At 34.9% G+C, this 14,902-nt stretch overlaps 1 protein-coding gene across 11 annotated transcripts in view; it reads right to left on the bottom strand.

Annotated features, from left to right (window-relative positions):
• rufy3 (RUN and FYVE domain containing 3) overlaps positions 1–14,902 on the bottom strand; it is a 125,270-nt gene that overhangs the window by 19,490 nt on the left and 90,878 nt on the right. For 10 of the 11 annotated variants that reach the window (XM_039758556.1, XM_039758550.1, XM_039758551.1 and 7 more), the window contains 7 exons: positions 13,891–13,955; positions 13,364–13,429; positions 11,974–12,043; positions 11,788–11,880; positions 11,480–11,554; positions 1,595–1,762; positions 235–332 (listed from right to left, as the gene is read on the bottom strand). In XM_039758556.1, the coding sequence (XP_039614490.1) occupies positions 235–332; positions 1,595–1,762; positions 11,480–11,554; positions 11,788–11,880; positions 11,974–12,043; positions 13,364–13,429; positions 13,891–13,955 (635 nt within the window). The remainder of the gene's footprint in view (positions 1–234; positions 333–1,594; positions 1,763–11,479; positions 11,555–11,787; positions 11,881–11,973; positions 12,044–13,363; positions 13,430–13,890; positions 13,956–14,902) is intronic. The other variant, XM_039758555.1, reaches the window with a different exon arrangement.

Below are 14,902 nucleotides of genomic sequence, written 5' to 3'. Positions count from 1 at the left end.
TTATTTATAAAACATAATTTATTTTTTACTAGGATTATTTTATATTTTAAAACACTGAAGTTACCTTCTAGCATCAGATTTAACAACTATGACAAAAGTACCATAGGATATGAATATACTTTTTTCACTGCACCTGGTCGGTTTTAACAAATGATATACAGCGATTTAATTTCTCCATAAAATCACAACAGCATTTCATTATTAATGTCATACACAGTAATGGGAGTTTGTTACCTTTGTTCCAGCTGTTTAAGAGCTGTAGTCATTCTACTTGCTTGGTCCTCTAAACGTTTGATAATTTCACTTTTCTGTTGTATCAAAGTGTCAGAACTCTGCAGAATAAGTCCCAATAAATATAAAATGGTTAATACAATTGCTATAAAGTTAATATGTATAAAATATCTTATATTGTGAACATTGTCATTTTGCAACAGGTGAAAAGAATAAAAACATATTTTCTTCATAGAGCTTGATGCCACAAATTAGAAACAGTTCCCACAGTTTATTAAAAGGGTATGCAACTCTGGGATATGGAGCGTGTAGACTATCTAGTTTTCACAGGTTAGGCTTAACCCATCCATTCTATACAGTTGGGAAATGTGGGCTAAGTTAGCTTAAATGGCCTACTGTGTGGAAGTGTGCATGAGTGAAACCTTCCAAAGGCCTGCTGCCCCATCTTGAGGTGGCTCCTGCCTTCAGTCAATTCTGCCAGGATGGGATCGGGCTCCCTGTGGCCTTTTAACTAGAATAAACAGGTTTTAGAAAAATGATAAATTGGAGGACAGCATGCTGGACTTTCTGTAATTTGAAGTTTGCACTATAAAAATAATTTAAATGATAAAGGGCATTTTTTTTTTAAATAAAGTGCTAGCAAAGTTTACCTATGTAGAGGAACTCAAATGTGCATCAGTCAATTTATCCAGTTGAGGACCACTAGGAGCTGAAGACAACCCTCCAATATTAGGTATATAAGGCATGCACACACATTCATAAAGGTAATTACAGTTTCTAATAAACAAACAATACCATGCCAAGCAGGATCGTCTTAATTTTGAATGTTTTTATCCAACATCCGCTAGATGGCAGCATCCCAGGACCGCAGCAATCATGTGGAACCCTGCAGGGCATGATGGTAGTTTTTGTGCTGAGAGTCAGCCCTACGGGGTCCCATGTGAGCTGCCAGGGGGTGCTGCAGGGACTCTCAATCCCTACTTTTCAGGACTTCCACCTGACATGGAAGTGCTTCCTTCAGGCTATGCCCTGGCAACGGAAGTATTCTTGGGACTAAAATAAAAGGAAGTTGTCCAACCTCCTGTGGTGAGCCAGAATCGGGATGAAAGATGTCAATACACACTAGAGTGAGGTGGATTGAAGAATTATTTATATTTGTGCTTGTGTGACCTGGGAGAAACCTTTTGTGAGGTATTTTTATAATAAAAGCCTCTGTTTGAACCCATGACTATCTGTGTTTCAGTTGTTTCAAGGGTTTGGGGCTCAGTGGCACCCCCTATCTGTCAAAACTATAATATATTTATAACAATCAAAGAAATTGTTTCCCCAAATAACACATGCAAATGTCTTCATTGTTAAACACCTGTGATTTATGAGAAAGCTCTTGGTTCAATGTCTTGAGATCATCAAGCTGTTGCCTCAACGCCACCAAAGCATCTTGCTTCTCACAGATATCTTTTTCCAACATTTTCATGGACAATTCCATTTCTTGCTTCATACCAATCTGTACTTCTAGCTCCTTCTCAACATCCTATAAAACAAGCAACAATTAAAAACCGTCTCTCCTATATTCTCAGCTTTATTCACAGTAAGAGATCCATCTGAAAAGCATCTGAACCTGAAATGTATTCATAGGTAGTTATAAACAGATGCTAGCTTTCAATAACATGTCTGTCTGTAACGCAATGCAAAAAAGATGTACTTTAAATTAATGTCGGTTGAGACCAGCACAATTAAACTTTAATGAGAAATTAAACAAAGCAAAATGAAAAAGTTAACCATTTGTAAGCAAAAAAGTTATTTAATACAGTAATGGAGTAAAGCATACTATTGTAATTCATTTTATTACAGAAATTATCTCAATATAAAATAAAAGTGAAACCTTAAAAAAATCTTCTTTAAAGACAAAATCGGTTTGGAAGATGCAACACTCTTATTATTTTATTTATTTATTTAAATTTTTTTTTTCATTTTATTGCAATCATTCCATACAAATCAATCAATTTTTAAAAAAAGTAGGATTGAGAACAAGTCAACCCCCGCAACACTCATTTTAAAATGTTCAAAACAATATGTATATAAAATACACAATTATGAGGGGTCTTAAAACGAAGCAAAACATGTTTTAGTTTATGTATGAATGATATTAAAACAAAACGTTTTGGGTTTTTTTTATTAAGTTTAATTAATTTTATTGCAATCATTCCATACAAATCAATCAATCAATTTTTACAAAAAACCCCGAGAGAGAGCAAGGTAAACGGCGTAAAATTTAAGGCTTGTAAACATACCTAACTTAATTAAGTCTGATAAGCCAATAGAGATGAATGCAGAAGACAAAGAAATACAGAAATAATTGCTTCCTCTGTGCTTTAATAGCTTATTTTATAATATTACTGATTAGATCCTGCCATGTTTTTAAAAAAGTCTATACAGATCCTCTAACTGAGTATTTGATTTTTTCCAATTTCAAATAGTATAAAACATCAGTTTCCCACTGACTTAAAAGAGGAGAGTTTGGGTTCTTCCAGTTTAGCAGAATAAGTCTGCGTGCCAAAAGTGTAGTGAATGCAATCACAGTTTGTTTGTCTTTCTCCACTTTAAACCCATCTGAAAGAACCCCAAACACAGCTTTTAATGGGTTAGGAGGGATTGTGAGACCAAAGCTGTCTGAAAGTTAATTAAAAATTTTGGTCCAGAATAATGTTAATTTGGTGCAGGCCCAGAACATGTGACCCAGTGAGGCTGGGACTTGACTGCAGCGTTCGCAGGTTGGACCATGCCCTGGAAACATTTTGGAGAGTTTTAGACGAGACAAATGTGCTTGATATATAATTTTGAAAAAAAAAAGGAGAAAAGATGTTTTTTCCCCCCAGTTTCTTCATATATAAGCCAAGAATTGTCTTCATGCTGGTTTAAATAAAAGTACTTTCCAGTATTTAATTGTATTTAAGACTGATCTCTTGTGTTTTTTGCATCCAGCTTGTAGAAATAAAACCAATTATTCCTAATTTCTATTTGTTTTAAAATTATATTTTAACATTAAAAATAATGAAAGATTAAAGATAAAAGATAAATAAAATATAGATAAAATAAAAGACAGTTCATGGTTAACTTTGCATTAAAAAGGCAAATGCACACCCACGCACAAATATACCATGTGACATAAGAGCAAAATGGTTTACAAAGACATAGAGGGAATATAATATTAATTATTACACTAGACCTGTTTTTCCTTTTTCCTTGCAGTGGATGCCTGGTTCACAATCCTCTAAAAACTACAATTCACTCTTAAACACAGCAAAGGTAAACTGCTGCACTTACCAGCTTCATACAATGAATACTGTTAGATTATTAAAGCTGGTTCGCTGTTAATATTTAATACAAATTCAGATTATACAGGCTACTTTCAAATAAAAAAGAAAGAATCTTTTGTTTTACCTTGTTTAAACCATATTCTGGTTTGTTCTGCAAAAGTATGATGTTCATTGAAACTTCACACAGTAAAATACAGATATAAATGAATGATTAACAACTGACGAAAGAAGCACTGAAAACCATATTTGTCTGCTTTACAATAATTGTCAAATGTCTTCATAATTGAGCGATACTCATTCAGCTAAATAATTTTCAAATAATTACTCGTACTATTTTGCTAATCTGCTTTCTCCATTACAATTGCATCTACTGTTCACTATCTGAGACTTTTTGTTGAAATTAATGCTCTTTCATATTCATCTAAATAGTTGCACATAAATTATTCTTTTCAAATGTTGCAAAATGACAATGTTCACAATATAAGATATTTTATACATATTATCTTTATAGCATTTGTATTTTTGAAAGACTAAATTTGTACCTATAGTATTAGTCAACTCTCTAACCCCTGCTGGAAACAAAAAAACAAATCAATGGAGAATAACTCATTGATGTTTTAATTTACAATGCACTATTGTGATTCCATAGATAATATCGATCATGTTTTTTATCTTTTGATTCAAGTTTGTTGCAACTTCCAAATCTGTGTACCATACGATGGGTTTACAAGTAGCCCAAAGCTGGCTTCACGTTAAGTAGTTACTTATATTGTGTACAATTTACAGCTTTTTTAAAAATAATTTTATTATTCATTTTGCTTGTATTTTTGTGTATTTTTACACAATATAAAATGTTTATCCTTAAACAGTTAGATTTGTGTCTTAGAAGAGAACTTTGCCATTGTCATCAGCTAGTCTTGAATTGTTTTATCAATGGATGGGAATTCATTTTTTAAAAGTGATTATTTAAACCTCAATGCTTGCAGAATACTATATCAGGGGTCCACAATCATGGTCCTGGAGGGCTGCAGTGGCTGCAGCTTTTCCTTCCAGCCAGTTTCCTAATTAGAAGACGGTCCTTACTGATAATGAAACTTGGTATTTAACAATTTGGCTGGTTAGTGGATTCATTCATCCAAGGGAAATATGAATTTCACTGTGGAGTTTCCTTCTCTGAAGTTAGTATCCATGTGTTTTGTGGACCAGAACAGATTTAAACTTAACAGTCCTTCCAATTCCTCTCTCGTTTATTTATTTATTTTTAACACAGATACCTGATGGTGCATATGGACAGGTTTAAAAGGAAGGCTGTTAGCTGGACAGCTGCTGGTTTATTGATTATCTGCATTACATTATTAAGTAATGCCTGGTTAATTAAACAGGCAACAATTAAAACTTACATGCAGCTGCTAAAAACGAAAACAGGCAATTAAGGGTTCTGAATTGTAACAGGCCAGATAACTAAAATCTCAAATACTGTATTGCTTTAGTAGTAAATAAATGGGTTCAAATTAAGAAAATGATTGAAGTGAAAACCTGCAGCCACTGCGGACCTGCAGAACTGTAATTGAGGACCTCTAATCAACAATGTAACTAAAATTTGTCTTTGACGAATGAAACCGCTAACAAGGCCTAGAGTTAAATACCAACTTTCATTATCAGCAACAGCTAAGTTCGCATTTGGGAAACTGGCTGGGAGGAAAACCTCTAGCCATTGCGGCCCTGCAGGACTGTGATTGAGGACCCCTGTACTATATAGTCAGGTATGTACAAATGCATAAAGTGGCATGCAAAAGTGTGGACACCCTTGTTTAAAATGTTAGTTACTGAGAATTGTTAAGTGAGCAGAAGATGAGCTGATCACCAAAAGGCATAAAGTCAAAGATGACACATTTCTTAAAAATGTAATCTTGCTTAAAATATTAATTTCCATTATGCACAGATACAAAATACCAAAGAAATAAAAGGGCCTGAAGCAACGATTTGGGCACCAGACAAGGTCTGTACTTAGTAACACCCCCTTTGGCAAGTACCACAGCTTATAGACACTTTTTGTAGCCAACAAAGAGTCTTTCAGCGCTTACTTGGGGTATTTTCACACAATCGTCCTGGCAAAATGCTTCTAATTCTGCAAGATTCTTGTGCCTTCTTACATGCACTGCTCTTCTGAGATCTATCCACAGATATTCAGCGATGTTTATGTCGGGGGATTGTGAGGGCCATGAAAATACTGTCAGTTAATACCTTTTGAGGTATTCCTTTGTAGATTTTGAGGTGTGTGTTTTTTTTTTTTTTTACCAGATGGTCTGATGTTTGCTTCCAGAATCTGCTGGTATATATTTGAATCAATTCTTCCCTATACCAATGACATGTTCGCTGTGACACTGGCTGCAACATACAGTGCATCCGGAAAGTATTCACAGCGCATCACTTTTTCCACATTTTGTTATGTTACAGCCTTATTCCAAAATGGATTCAATTCATTTTTTTCCTCAGAATTCTATACACAACACCCCATAATGACAACGTGGAAAAAAGTTTACTTCAGGTTTTTGCAAATTTATTAAAAATAAAAAACTGAGAAATCACATGTACATAAGTATTCACGGCCTTTGCTCAATACTTTGTCGATGCACCTTTGGCAGCAATTACAGCCTCAAGTCTTTTTGAATATGATGCCACAAGCTTGGCACACCTATCCTTGGCCAGTTTCGCCCATTCATCTTTGCAGCACCTCTCAAGCTTCATCAGGTTGGATGGGAAGCATCGGTGCACAGCCATTTTAAGATCTCTCCAGAGATGTTCAATCGGATTCAAGTCTGGGCTCTGGCTGGGCCACTCAAGGACATTCACAGAGTTGTCCTGAAGCCACTCCTTTGATATCTTGGCTGTGTGCTTAGGGTCGTTGTCCTGCAGAAAGGTGAACCGTTGTCCTGCTGAAAGGTGAACCGTCGCCCCAGTCTAAGGTCTAGAGCGCTCTGGAGAAGGTTTTCATCCAGGATGTCTCTATACATTGCTCCAGTCATCTTCCCCTTTATAATGACTAGTCTCCCAGTTCCTGCCGCTGAAAAACATCCCCACAGCATGATGCTGCCACCGTTATGCTTCACTGTAGGGATGGTATTGGCCTGCTTTACTCTATACGCGACGCCTGGCATTCACACCAAAGAGTTCAATCTTTGTCTCATCAGACCAGAGAATTTTGTTTCTCATGGTCCGAGTGTCCTTCAGGTGCATTTTGGCAAACTCCAGGTGGGCTGCCATGTGCCTTTTACTAAGGAGTGGCTTCCGTCTGGCTACTCTATCATACAGGCCTGATTGGTGGATTGCTGCAGAGATGGTTGTCCTTCTGGAAGGTTCTCCTCTCTCCACAGAGGACCTCTGGAGCTCTGACAGAGTGACCATCGGGTTCTTGGTCACCTCCCTGACTAAAGCCCTTCTCTCCCAATCGCTCAGTATAGATGGCCGGCCAGCTCCAGGAAGAGTCCTGGTGGTTTTGAACTTCTTCCACTTACGGATGATGTAGGCCACTGTGCTCATTGGGACCTTCAAAGCAGCTGATTTTTTTCTGTAACCTTCCCCACATTTGTGCCTCAAGACAATCCTGTCTCGGAGGTCTACAGACAATTCCTTTGACTTCTTGCTTGGTTTGTGCTCTGACATGAACTGTCAACTGTGGGACCTTATATAGACAGGTGTGTGCCTTTCCGAATCACGTCCAATCAACTGAATTTACCACAGGTGGACTCCAATTAAGCCGCAGAAACATCTCAAGGATGATCAGGGGAAACAGGATGCACCTGAGCTCAATTTTGATCTTCATGGCAAAGGCTGTGAATACTTATGTACATGTGCTTTCTTAATTTTTTTATTTTTAATAAATTTGCAAAAATCTCAAGTAAACTTTTTTCATGTTGTCATTATGGGGTGTTGTGTGTAGAATTCTGAGGAAAAAATGAATTTAATCCATTTTGGAATAAGGCTGTAACATAACAAAATGTGGAAAAAGTGATGCGCTGTGAATACTTTCCGGATGCACTGTAAGCCCAAAGCGTGATCGATCCACCCCTATGTGTGGAGAGGTTTTCCTGGAAGTCCACACCCTTTTTTCTCCAAACATACCAGATTGTGGCCATAAAATTCTATGTTGACTTCATCACTCCACAGGACTGTTTAAAAAATGCATCAGGCTTGTTTAGATATTCATTTGCAAGTTTCAGGCACTGAATTTTGAGGCTAAGACACAAGAAAGGTTTTCTTCTGCTGACTCTAGTAGTTCACCACCACTCCAGAGTCTGCTAAATCTTCCTGAAGGTCTTTTGCAGTCAAACAGGATTTTTATCTGCCTTTCTAGCAATCCAATGAGCAGTTCTTTCAGAAAGTTTTCCTGGTCTTCCAGACCTCAACTTGAATTCTGCCATTCCTGTTAACTGCTATTTCTTAATAACATTACGAACTGAGGAAACAACTACCTGAAAACACTTTTATCTCTTCTTGTAGCCTTTTCCTGCTTTGTAAGCATAAATGATTTTATTTTTCAGAGTGCAGTGCTGCTGCTTACAAGAGACCATGGTTGCTGATTGTTGGGAAAAGTTTTGTAAAATCAGAAAATGTATACATCTTTGCAATTTGCATCATCTGGGCTTTCTTAACGATGACTGCCAACAAGTCATAGCCCCGATGAGCTACTTAAGGTTGGAGTCCTTCATAAGAGTTACCTATGACCTCAAATATCTTGGGATGCCCAAACTTTCCTTTTTTCACTGTACAATTATACAAAACTAAAACAATATACTAAATTTGCATAAAATGCTGAAAAGAAATGTGTTACCTATAACTTTATGCTTTTAGGTGGTCAGATCATCTGCTGCTCACTTAACTATTCACAGCAAGACATTTTAGGCAAGGGTGCCCAAACCTTACCTGTGAAAAACTTTCTGCTGAATCATGGAAGAGGTCTGTGAAAGCAGAGTGAATGAATGCTGTTCAAGTCCTTGGTAGTGGACACAGCTGTAAGGATGTGAGGTAAAAAAAAAAAACAACAGCCACTGGACTTGCTGGTCGACAACAACCACAAGAGAAATTATTAAATTAAACAAGGACAACCTCTGAATATTGTAAGCAAAATGGTCTCCAGTTTTGACTAAGATTTTAAGGCAGGTCAGGAACTAGCAGCTGCATTAATGGCTGAAACAAAGGCAACTGCATGAGAGTAATTTTTTGATGCCATAGAGTAATGTCTTTAAAAGAAACCTCAGAAAAGTTCTGCAAACTACAAGCATAAACTACACTCACTAAGGATGCATTAATACTGATCCTGACAGAACCAGCTTTAGAAACTACTAGGAAGTGGTACTGGAAAAATAGTTTGAGACTGGGTCAATTTTTTGGTCAAGCTCACAACACTGATTAGCATGCTTTATACTGGCAAGCCTGCAAGTTTGAAATACTAACAGCATAGATGTTATAGTTAACATGCCTTTTAGTGCTGGGTAAAATGCAGTAACTGAGGTTACATAACTGTAGAATAAATTGGTGAGCCCCATTTAGAAAAGGATGGAGACAGTTACTAAACAGTCACACACTTTAGCCTCCTAAGGAGAGCCATGGGCAAGGTACTGCAATAGAAGCTTCCTTCCACAGATGAACTGCAGAATCAGAATTATTTTTTCCTGCACAGATATTTAAAATATGTATAACCACATACCCAACTTTTAGAAAATGTTGTAACAGTATGGGCATCTGAGTCACGTCCCTGTACTTACAAGCTGAGAGTTGTGTTGCAAAATAGACGTTAAGCTTATTTAAAGTGGACATAGGATGTGTGTTATTTTTTTCTTCAGTTTGTGAATTGAATCATTGTCGCTATTGGAATACTGCAGAAAGGAGACTGTAGAGAGCTAGCATGAGTAAAATGAGGAACGAAGGACGACAACTGGGCAACTGTATTCTGGAGGAACTAGACTGTCAGGTCTGATTGCATTTGCTGGTTGCCTTGTCAGTTGCAGTTTCTTAGCTGACAATGACAACTGAATGATGAGTTGTGCAGCACAGGTGGTGAAGAAATGTTAAATCTTGAGAATGCTGTGAAATTAAAAATGACACACACACACACACACACACACACATACATATATATATATATATGTTTGGAAAAATATGATGGAGGTAATTTAATTGGAGAAACTAAGAAACCAGAGAGGTAGAAATTATAATCCTTATGCATTTTAAATTAAATGTACTCTCACAGTAGTTCAATTATCCCCCATTTTTCAATACTCTGCAAATGTTGCTTTTAAATTACCAACCCTGGACCATCCCTCGACCCCAGTGGGCAGTACACCAGTGAAAACAAGAGACTGAAAGAAATTTGTGTGTATCATTTGCACAGTGGATGACCACTTCAGGACGTCGCCTTTGTTACTTGATCTACTGTCATGAGACAGAGGATAATGAAGTAACTTATGAAATTAAGTTATGAAAAAATGTCTGCACGAACTAATTCTGCACTTTAAAATGACTTTATTTTCAAAAATACCCAAGTATTAATTTTTTAAATTAAGCATACAATGATTAGGCCCAGTGAGTAGTGAGCAGTTTTTGTTGTTATAAAAATATCTGCAGTGACAAATTGTGTATTTTTGTAATTACTGGTCATTATTTATCCCTAAAAATACCTGCTTGTTGTAAGTTATGACTGAGAAATTCACTAACTTTTATTTAATAAAAAACAGGCTGTTTTTGAAATGGCATATTAATTATGTAGTAAGCTTTAAAAAAACAATATAATGGCACTAGCAACAAACAGGATTTTATTAATAAATTTAAGGTCTAAAACAAGTACCTTTGTGAAGACTGCAGCAAACGTACAAGAGAGTAATCATCATACCATGTATAGGGCAACCCTCACTTATTCTATGGTACACTCCAAGGAATAAGCATTAAAAAGCACTGCTTTGGAGTGTCTGAAGGTGAAAGATATGCTAACTATAACACAAACCAGGAAAAAGACAGCCAAGGTGGAACTAAAGCAAAGATATTTGGCTTTATTTGAAAAGACTACATCACACATCTGAGTATGCTAACTTTCAACAACTTTCATTACACATCAGCAAAAACAGGATTCTTTTGACATATTTTTTCATTTGTTTTTCATTGTTTCTTCAATATATTGCAATGTTAAGATAATTAATTAAATGTCAATATATTTTACAAATAATTATATTTATTTTTAATTTGAATAAAAGATACAAGGATGGATATTTTAGGAATCCAATAAAAGAACAAATAAAACAAGTGGTCCTAAATATTTTAGGAAAAAGGCATAAAACAGAGGGTGACTAGGCAGAGATGACATATGCAAGTGCCTTCAGGCTAAATGCCTTTAAATCCTCCATTTGCAATCTACTCCAGGGCACTGGAGGAGAGTTTGGAGGAGTCTGACATGCAAGAGTTATACAGCATGTCAATTGCAAATCCCACTTTCAGAACCACTATTGCTTATAGGGTTTCACTGTTGCTTTGAGGTGAATAATGCCAAGTGTACTGATAAACAAGTAAGGGAAATTTTTCATATTTTTATGCCCCATGCAAGAGTGCAAAAAGATTGCTTAATAGAGTTTTTCCCATTTACTCAAAGAAAAACAAAAAAAAATACAGGCAATAAACCTGAAATGAATAAACTTCATTAAGATTAAAATGCATGAATAAAACTTAAAAACATCTACACATATTAGTATATTAAAGAACTGCAATTCTGGAAACTATGGCAAATTCCATGATGTAAGAATGGTGTAATGCATAAATTAATCTTGTAAATGAAAAAAATTTACAAACTGTCAGTACAGGTGTGACTTCCTTTAAACATTGATATAGTGATATTTACAGTAACATGTTCATTTTTAGCAAAATACTACATAAAGGAAATGTACCAGGCGTAGTTGAGTTTCTTCTTTCAGCTGTTTTCTTGCTTCACCTAGGACATTTCCATCTGCACTAACATCCACCTTTAAAGAAAAAAGTATTAGTATACACAGAAAAAAGGTAGATCAGTTTTTTAATTCTTTCTTTTTTGACATTAATTTTATTTAGTAGAACTTAATACAGTACCACATCATAGATACTATATAAAGACAGATTAAAAAAATAAAAATGCATGCATACAAATTAGACAAAAATTACAGTTTTTGACAAGTCAATAATGAACCTAATTACAAACTGTAAATATGGGTTCACAAACTTTGCGGTTAGATTCCAACAAGTATGAACTTTCTTGTTTTACACGCTCAACTTCCTCCTGTAAAGTTATGATCCTGTTGTTTGCTACTGCAAGCTATTAAAAAAAAAAAAGTAAATAAATATTACTACTGGTAATAAATTATAGCTTCAATGGGATTTAAAAGGTTATTTAAAATGTAATACTAACTTCTTCTGTTAACTTTGTGTTGGATTTTTCTAAGGCATCAACTTTGGCCTGCAAGTTATTCACAGAAGCACTATTTAAAAAAATGTAAAAAAAAAAAGAAATATTACAATCAACTCAGAGATATTATATTTGCATCTCTCTACATATATTTGTATCTTAAAATATAGATATACTGTATGGTATTTATACTGATTAATCACCCATTCTTAAAGTTGACCACAGTATACCACTGCCTTATCCCAGTACTACTGAATCAACTCCGAAAAGCACAATGCTGATCAAGCAACCAAATATTGAATTAAAATAACAATAATCAATATTTTTAGATGCAAGCAGACAAAGAGAGAAAAAGCAAGCAAGCAATAAATATATCAATTTAACATAGTCGTACAAATAAACATTTTGTACCTATGAAGTTATTTTCGTTGTTTTTTTGTTTTGTTTTTTTTTTCCACTGGTAAACAACATTTGATTGTTTTTTTTATTATACTAAACAACAACCAGATACATACTTTTTAAATCTTACAGCTGTGTTTCAGCTGAACAGTTTTAGAAATTTTACTTTATTTACTGTCAAATATCACACAGAGGACTTCTGGATTTTTAACATGTATCTGTAAATTAGTAACATTATTTTAGCTATGACTTATACAATGTGTTTTTGGTTTTTACTCAACTAATCATGAGCTCCAGGTGTCATCTCCTAATGCTACTCTCTATTCATAAGCAGTGACAACAAAATGTCATTTAATGGATAGAGTAGACAATGTTCATCTTAAAAAAACATAACCACTGCACTGTATTTACAAAAACAGTATAATTGTTGTACTTACAGATGCTGCACTTTTATTTATTTTATTAAAACAAACATTGTCAAGTGTATTCATAAAATGCGTATTGTTACTCATGTTTCAAAACTGAAGATTTTGAACCTACAAATATTTTTGTCCATTAGTCAAGAAGAAATTTAATGTATGCACAGTTCTCAGAAAAAAAGCTATGCATTGATTTACCATTTTGATCTATAATTCCACAAAATCATTTTTGAAAAGGTTAAAATTAACCTTATTTTTCAGCATTCGATAAAAAAAAAAAAATTTGTTTAAAAACTGCAGTCACAGTGAAAGGAGTGAAAGGGAATACCACACCTAAAAAACATAATCAAACTTCCATTGGACCACAACCTTCAAAATAAAATACATGATTTAGACCTTGCATATTTTATTTTTTATTCAAGCTCCTTTTACAAACTCCACATAGTAGTGAATAAGAATGCCTAACAGCTGTCTTATTAAATTATTTGCAGGCAATATCCATTAAAAACCAACTCTGAACTTGTACACAACTTTGTCTATGATTTGCTTCTTTCTCAACATTCATTTCATTATACCTTAAGTGTCTGTTAAGTTCTTCTACATAGTTCTTCTGGTCAAGAATTGCTGTAATCTGCCCATCGCTTGAAACAGAAAAAGAAAATGCACTGTATAATAAAGCTGAATGTAAAAGCAGCAAGCAAGTTCATCTTGTAGTTCTGAAGAAATGCAGCTACCAGTAAAAGGAGTGAAACTTTATAACAGGATGCACACACATTAAGATAGTTTACATATATTTAATAGGAAGCACATTATTTGAAAAATGTTAAAAATCATATTTTAATCCCTCTTAGAAATCTTTTTCACTGTATTTTCATAAATACAGAACCAGTGACCAATATATCACATTAAAATTATACAGTATGCTTTAAGGTCCGTATTAACAATTTTATTTCACATTGCACCTGTTATAAAGTTGTCACTACTGCAGATATAGAAATAGAACACAAGTGGTAACAATATTTTTTATCCTGAAAGTGTTAAAACAAAGCTGTGATTGTTGTTAATAACAGACGACAACAGATATTACACTGAATTGTCTTACCCTTCGGCACTTTTACTGCTGTGACTTCCATCTTTTAAGTACATAGAAAAATCAATTACTCCAACCTACATAAAAAAAAAGAAATCCTGAACACAAAACCAAAATATTACAAAAGTAAAATGTTTAATTGTATGGAACTTAATAAAACACACCAAAGATTTATATTTTACATAAAGTGAACCTCATTTATATAGAAAAATTAATTTTATCACACACAATTGATGAATTCTATATATGAAATTCTACAATAACCCTTTAAATCTGGAAAGAAAATATGGCAAAAACTGTTTAATAAGACAGTCATACTGCAGCACTTGTTAACTATATATTGTAAATGTAACAGCGAGGTGATTCTGGAGGCTGGCTGCAAGCTGGCTCTCATTTCTGGAATTATCTGGGAGACTCAGTGGAACAACTCCACTGCTAATGGAAGGCAGGAAGGATCACACAACAGAACTGTATCAGCGCTTTCCACCATTAGCAGTGTGGTTCACCATGGACTGTTCCCCTTGTCTGCTACTGACCTCTAGGATCTGCCAAAAATTTGCTGGGTCATCCCCATATCCCTGCAATATCCTTGATAAAGTTGTGGGGCATTTTGGCTTGTCACCTACTGGTTCTTCCATAAAATGTACAACCACAGCATCACTGGATGAGAAGTTGTACATTACTGGCTATCGCTATGACATGGCCATAGGGATTTTACCCAAAACTACAACATGGCACATGAAAAAGTAGCCCAGTCTAAGTGACAATGTTGTATTAAAATAAAAAAATATATATATTACACATAAAAATGTATGTATTAGTGTTATTAAAGAATATACTGATCATTTTAAAGGCTATGATGAAAATGGTCCACTGGCAGCAATGCAAAGTTCTGAGCACCATAAATGATGCTCATGGATAACAAACCAAAGCCTGTTTCTTGTACTAATTGCTGCTTTAAGTTATTAGAACTTCTTTCCCTGTGATCCGCAATGTTGTCAACAATTTCTGGTTTATTAAATGA

Source organism: Polypterus senegalus, chromosome 7 (genome assembly GCF_016835505.1).
Source record: "Polypterus senegalus isolate Bchr_013 chromosome 7, ASM1683550v1, whole genome shotgun sequence".
NCBI classification, from domain to species: Eukaryota; Metazoa; Chordata; class Cladistia; order Polypteriformes; family Polypteridae; genus Polypterus; species Polypterus senegalus.
Note: the sequence above shows the minus strand (reverse complement) of the source record. Positions and strands in the feature narration are given on the sequence as shown.